Source organism: Mizuhopecten yessoensis, unplaced genomic scaffold (assembly GCF_002113885.1).
Source record: "Mizuhopecten yessoensis strain PY_sf001 unplaced genomic scaffold, ASM211388v2 scaffold4373_2, whole genome shotgun sequence".
NCBI lineage: Eukaryota > Metazoa > Mollusca > Bivalvia > Pectinida > Pectinidae > Mizuhopecten > Mizuhopecten yessoensis.
Genome location: NW_018405514.1, coordinates 433,564 through 440,878, shown reverse-complemented (window position 1 = coordinate 440,878; position 7,315 = coordinate 433,564). Strand labels below are relative to the sequence as shown.

The 7,315-nt window shown below is 37.0% G+C and overlaps 1 protein-coding gene across 2 annotated transcripts in view; it reads right to left on the bottom strand.

The window, feature by feature from the left end:
* Nucleotides 1–4,190: 4,190 nt before the first annotated feature.
* LOC110448900 overlaps nt 4,191–7,315 on the bottom strand; it is a 13,024-nt gene continuing 9,899 nt past the window's right edge. For both annotated transcript variants that reach the window (XM_021495392.1, XM_021495393.1), the window contains exons 9-13: nt 6,686–6,818; nt 5,875–5,935; nt 5,696–5,766; nt 5,296–5,384; nt 4,191–4,973 (exon numbers count right to left, since the gene is read on the bottom strand). In XM_021495392.1, the coding sequence (XP_021351067.1) occupies nt 4,818–4,973; nt 5,296–5,384; nt 5,696–5,766; nt 5,875–5,935; nt 6,686–6,818 (510 nt within the window). In that variant the 3' untranslated portion in view covers nt 4,191–4,817. The remainder of the gene's footprint in view (nt 4,974–5,295; nt 5,385–5,695; nt 5,767–5,874; nt 5,936–6,685; nt 6,819–7,315) is intronic.

Sequence of the window (7,315 nt, the reverse complement as noted above, 5' to 3'; positions counted from 1 at the left end):
GCAGTCGAGTGCCTTTGACGAGTCCATCAGGATAGCCCCAACAACAGTCTGTAATGGAAGCAGTCGAGTGCCTTTGACGAGTCCATCAGGATAGCCCCAAGCCCCAAGCTCACAGCGACAGTACGTGAAGGAGGTAGTCAATGGCCTTTTACGAGTCTATCAGGATAGCCCCAACACGGTTCATGAATGAGACATCCATAGGCATTGGACGAGTCCACCCGGATAGCCCCAACAACAGTCCGTGAAGTGGACAGCTAAAGGCATTGGACGAGTCAATCAGGATAGCCCCAACAACAGTCCGCTAAGGAGGCAGTCAAGTGCCTTTAATGAGTCCATCAGGAAAGCCCCAACAACAGTCCGTAAAGGAGGCAGTCGAGTGCATTTGACGAGTCCATTAGGATAGCACCAACAAAAGTCCATAAAGGAGACAGTCGAGTGCCTTTGACGAGCCCATTAGGATAGCACCAACAACAGTCCGTAAAGGAGGCAGTCGAGTGCCTTTGACGAGTCAATCAGGATAGCCCCAACAACAGTCTGTAATGGAAGCAGTCGAGTGCCTTTGACGAGTCCATCAGGATGGCCCCAACAACAGTCCGTGAAGGAGGCAGTCGAGTGCCTTTGACGAGTCCATCAGGCTAGCCCCAACAACAGTTTGTAAAGGAGGCAGTCGAGTGCCTTTGACGGGTCCATCAGGATAGCCCCAACAACAGTCTGTAAAGGAGGCAGTCGAGTTCCTTTGACGAGTCCATCAGGATAGCCCCAACAAAAGTCCGTAAAGGAAGCAGTCGAGTGCTTTTGACGAGTCCATCAGGATAGCCCCAACAACAGTCCGTAAAGGAAGCAGTCGAGGGCTTTTGACGAGTCCATCAGGATAGCCCCAACAACAGTCCGTAAAGGATGCAGTCGAGTGCCTTTGACGACCCCATTAGGATAGCCCCAAACAACAGTCCGTAATAGAATCAGTCGAGTGCCTTTGACGAGTCCATCAGGATAGCCCCAACAACAGTCCGTAATAGAAGCAGTCGAGTGCCTTTGACGAGCCCATTAGGATAGCCCCAGACAACAGTCCGTAAAGGAGGCAGTCGAGTGCCTTTGACGAGTCAATCAGGATAGCCTCAATAACAATCCGTAAAGGAGGCAGTCGAGTGGCATTGACGAGTCCATCAGGATAGCCCAAACAACAGTCCGTAAAGGAGGCAGTCAGGTGCCTTTGGCTAGTCCATCAGAATAGCCCCAACAACATTCCATAAAGGAGACTGTCGAGTGCCTTTGACGAGTCCATTAGGATATACCCATCAACAGTCCGTTAAGGAGGCAGCCGAGTGTCTTTGACGAATCCATCAGGATAGCCCCAACAACAGTCCGTAAAGGAAGCAGTCAACAACCTTGGACGATTCCATCAGGATAGGCCCAACAACAGTCCGCGAAGGGGGCAGTCATGGACCTTGGACGAGTCAATCATGATATCCCCAACAACAGTCCGTAAAGGAGGCAAACAAGGACATTTGACAAGTCAATCAGGATAGCCCAAACAACAGTCCGTAAAGGAGGCAGTCAAAGACAGGATAGCCCAAATAAACTTCTTATCATCCAAGGCCACGCCCCAGCCCTTCAGGAGACGCAGCAGAGTAATAGCTAGAGTAGTCTGGCAACCAAAAGCCACGCACGAAATCAGCAAGAAAATGATGAAATATACGAATAAGAACAGGAAATAGCTGATCATGTAGAATACGTTCAAAAAGTTTTGAAAATGGAAGTATACTAACAGGTCTGCAGTTTTCCCTGTTTAAATACTGCCTTGTTTTAAGACTTTTGCTTGTTTATATTTATCTGGTATTTGCAGTTATTTAGACCATTTGTTACTGGTAAAGATAGATAGTTATATCCACGTTTCAGTACCTTAACAGGGATATCATTAGCGCCATTAGATGTTTAAGAGCATTAGGTACTAGCCTACTTAACAGTCTATTTGAGAAAAGCTAAAACAGTCATGTACAGCGTTTTTCTTCGATAAGTTTCACACTATCACAAACAAAATGATTCTTGCTGTCTAACTTTTTGCCCATATTACTAGCTGATTAGCGAAATGAGAATGGAATATCTTTTCTAATTTCTACATAGTCTCTATCACAATGTTACTAGTTTAGACAATATAATGGACCATCAGGATCCGTTCGGTATGAGGTATAATGTAAGGTAGTACATGTATAAAGAGTAGGGGAGTCAAATGTTACGACAGAAGAAACAGCGTTCAGGAAACATGTTCAATATTGATCAAAAGTTCCACTACTGAGGTATAAAAATGTCACAGTTCGAGTGTAACCTTGATTTAATGGTACTGAGATCGGATGTAAGAAGTGTGGATAATGGCTTGGTTTGGTCATGAAACTCGCACAGCCAGCGATAAAACGTCCTTCACATATATTCTTGTGAAGTTTCGGAATCCAACATTAACGAAGTAGATTCGTATGTTATCATTAGCAGGTATCTACAAAGATTGTAATACAGAAGCATGATATCTAACTAGTATATTCCTTTAAAAAGGGAAATGTATAGGACAGTCGTGGTTTCCTCCAAAGCAGGGCAGGTTATAGTGTTCGTAAACAAGAATCTAGTCATTAGGTGATTTGTCTGCCGACACAACCACGTTGAGTGTGGTTTGGAAATCGAGTTTGTTTGGTTTTTCGTTTTAGATTTTAAACTGCGAATTCTTGTAGAAATTAAGGACCTGATAAATTCATCGAAAATATAACAAATTAAAAAGATTTCACTTTCCAGATGTTTATCCACCAATTTCTTCAAATATATTCGATTTGAAGAAAAATTGTCCAAATGATGAACATGTATGACAAACATGCACTAATATAACGCGAATGAAAAATAGACATTTGCCAAATATTTGTCTGAAAAAATACAATATTCTTAGTATAGTTTAGTTTCAGTGTTTGGAAAGAAGATGGGATAGAGTGTCAATCAATATTATGTAGTTCAGCTCAAGTTCATGTAGTTTATTTAGACCTCACCAACCATACAATCTGTTTACATTTACAATGTATCTGTACAATTCTACAATGTATCTATACAATTGTACAATGTATTTATACAATTTTACACTGTATCTATACAATTGTGCAATGTATCTATACAATTGTGTAATGTATTTATACAACTATACACTGTATCTATATACTTTTACTATGTATCTGTACAATTCTACAATGTATCTATACAATTCTACTATGTATCTATACAATTGTACACTGTATCTATATACTTTTACAATGTATCTGTACAATTGTACACTGTATCTGTACAATTGTACACTGTATCTATATACTTTTACAATGTATCTGTACAATTCTATAATGTATCGATACAATTGTACAATGTATTTATACAATTTTACAATGTATCTAAACAATTGTGCAATGTATCTATACAATTGTGTAATGTATCTATACACTTGTACACTGTATCTATATAATTTTACAATGTATCTATACAATTGTGCAATGTATCTATACAATTGTGCAATGTATCTATATAATTGTGTACTGTATCTATACAATTGTACAATTTATATATATAATTCTACAATGTATTTATACAATTTTACTTTGTATCTATACAATTGTGCAATGTAAATATACAATTGTGTAATGTATTTATACAACTGTACACTGTATCTATATACTTTTACAATGTATCTATACAATTGTACAATGTATCTAATGAATCTATACAATTGTACAATGTATTTATACAATTTTACAATGTATCTATACAATTGTGCAATGTATCTATACAATTGTGTAATGTATCTATACACTTGTACACTGTATCTATATACTTTAACAATGTATCTATACAATTGTGCAATGTATCTATACAATTGTGTAATGTATCTATACACTTGTGCAATGTATCTATACAATTGTGCAATGTAGCTATACAAGTCTACAATGTATTTATACAATTGTGCAATGTATCTATACAATTGTATAAATGTATTTATACAATTCTACAATGAATTTATACAATTTTACAATGTATCTATACAATTCTACAATGTATTTATACAATTTTACATTGTATCTGTACAATTGTACACTGTATCTATATACTTTTACAATGAATCTTTTACAATTCTACAATGTATCTATATAATTCTACAATGTATTTTACGATTCTACAATGTATCTAGCGGCTGTCGTTTTTAAATCAGGATAGCCACATATGTTACGTTAATTTCGACAGATAAACGAGACAATATTTAACATCCGTACAAGTTTTACAGAACTATAATATGTAAATTGTTCAATTGAGTCAACGAAAAGACTTCAGAATAACATCAATAATTAGATAAGCAACCATTTATTAGCAAACAGACTAAATACACACTTGCTTGCATTGATAAACAGTTGTTTAAGTGATTATGGTACGACACGTCCTGTTCACACACTTTACATTCATTTTAACAGCAGGAGCCTTTTCGTAAATGCCCAGAATATACTTATGAAGTACCAAACTCAACAACAAACATCAAACTTTGTTTCTATTGCAAAGTTATTTATCTAACAAGATTGTGTACAAATACAATTATTCACATCCGTAAAAGTTCCCGTGTGTAACTTCTTTCACAACATGTTGGTACGAAATGAAACAGCATCGACTTCTCACTTTACAGATTACATCAACAGGGTCAATATTTAAAAAAAATATAACCGAAGCTTATTTGCCTGGACGTGACCGGATATCTTTCGGTGCATGGCTGGTTGTAAAGCTCGTTATCTTTGTGTTATAGTGTACTGCGCTGATCATGTTGTTCCTAGTGCATATATATCGTAGTCAGAATTAGAGGTCCAGCTGCTGACTTGATTTTCTTTTGAAGACAAATAGCAGTATTTCCACGCTTTTCGATATGAAAATAAGTTACATGTGAATTTCTTTTCCTCAAAGCAAAATTTAGCACACTGAAAATAGACAAACATTAAACATTATCATAGTGAAGAAGCATCTTGTATACTATTAGTACGGTGTTTGTTTGTTCTGTATGCATTACAGTAGGGATGTTTAAGTTAATAACAATCTACCCAACTTGTACCTCTGTTCACTACTACCAACAACTAATACTTCTATTAATACTACCTCCCCCACCCCCTCTTCATCATTCTTCGTAATTAAGAGTACACGCTTACAATGCGCGTTTGCTATAACAATTTACAATCTATCTGCTAAATTCGGAATAATCTTGTCACAGAAAACCAAATACCAAATAAGCATTGTTTGACTCACAAGTTCTACAGGAATAGTACCATATGTCTGTCGGATCACAGCTGTCGTTGATACATTTTCACTCTTGGTGAACTTTGGTAAAATGTAATCTGTAATAGAAAACAGAAATGTACACGTTTATAGCGAATATTACCCATAAAATGTGAATTAAAGCTCACGGTTAAATCATTACAGTAGTTATATTTGTCATTTAATCAGGTAGAATGTTTAACGAGTACGTGTTACTCAGTTGCATTCATAAGACGATTCAGACAACAATGACTGCATAGATATATCCTAATTGTGCTAAGATCGGTTAGTGAATTTAATAACCTATTATTAAGGTAATGCTATCAAAGCTTTTGACGACACCTAAAGCCTAAAACATATGAAAAACATATGTAAATGAATGTTTAGTTACTGCATCTCGTTTCGTCCTCCGATTGTGCACAGTCGACTTCCCCATCACACTGGAACATGGACGATATGCACCTGGAATAACAACACAGATAAGTTACATGGTAAATATACAACATGGCACGTACTCAACAAGACGGTAACACAAGAAAGTTCAGTTGAGGATGACGTTGCCCGTCTTACCTGCCTTCTGTACTCTTATGACAATGGAACTGACCTCGTGGACACTCTTGTACGACAGGTCCTAAAACATTTACCAAATAGTATAGTTAACACTGCGACGTCATATGGTGTAAATGATATGTTGCAATTAGAAATGGTATACTTACCTGTTTACACCATAGAATACAGCAACATTTCAAATGGTATAACGAATTTATTTGGCCCTAAAATACAATGATGTCGATAGATACAATCACTTCCTTATACATAAACATCGGGATTATTTTTAATCATATAATACAGGGATCATATAATACAGGGATCATACATGGATCATACAGGGATCATATAATACAGGGATCATATAATACAGGGATAATACAGGGATCATATAATACAGGGATCATATAATAGAGGAATCATACAGGAATCATATAATACAGGGATCATATAATCCAGGGATCATACAGGGATCATATAATACATGGATCATATAATACAGGGATAATACAGGGATCATATAATACACGGATCATACAGGAATCATATAATACAGGGATCATACAGGGATCATATAATACAGGGATCATACAGGGATCATATAGGGATCATATAATACAGCAATGTCAATTTAATGGGGTCTTCCATTGATGCTAATTGGTATTCACTTCTTCATACATAAACCATAGAATAAAGAAATGCCAAATGATGAAATAAACATTCATCGACCGTACAGAAAAAGGTCAGAATCTAGCAAGGGTTAAAATGATCAGCTTATCTTCACTGATAATGGCTATAGGGTGATGCAAACACTTTATTGTTTAAATCTCACGTAATTTAGACGTCAGGTTTATATGACACAGTGGTATGGCACAATATGCAAATTTATCCGTAGTGACGTTTGTCCAGCACCAAGGCCTGACGTCACTGTCTGGGTTTCTACACCAGTTGTGGTCACCGAGTCCCTACAAAGAAACGGTATTTAAAATCAGAATCACACTCGCCGATAAAACAAGTTACCTCACACATTCTGACAAGTTTACATGACGACTTCACGTTAAGGTTAACTTTCCTTTCGACTGAAGTAGCATACCGTCCTCACTGATTCACCAACATACAGTCTGTTTTAATTATCATGAGTTTACATGTCGTCGCAGTTGATTCGATATTCTAGAGTCTGTCCATGATCGGAAGTTTAGCAGATTTGTTATTCTAGAGCCTGTTCTGAGTATCAGGAGTTTAGAAGTAACAGTTGAGTTGTTAGTCTAGAGCCTGTTCTGAGTATCAGGAGTTTAGAAGTTACAGTTGATTTGCTAGTCTATAGCCTGTTCTGAGTATCAGGAGTTTAGACGTACCAGTTGAGTTGCTAGTCTAGAGCCTGTTCCAAGATCAGGAGTTTAGAAGTAACAGTTGATTTGCTAGTCTAGAGCCTGTTCTGAGTATCAGGAGTTTAGAAGTAACA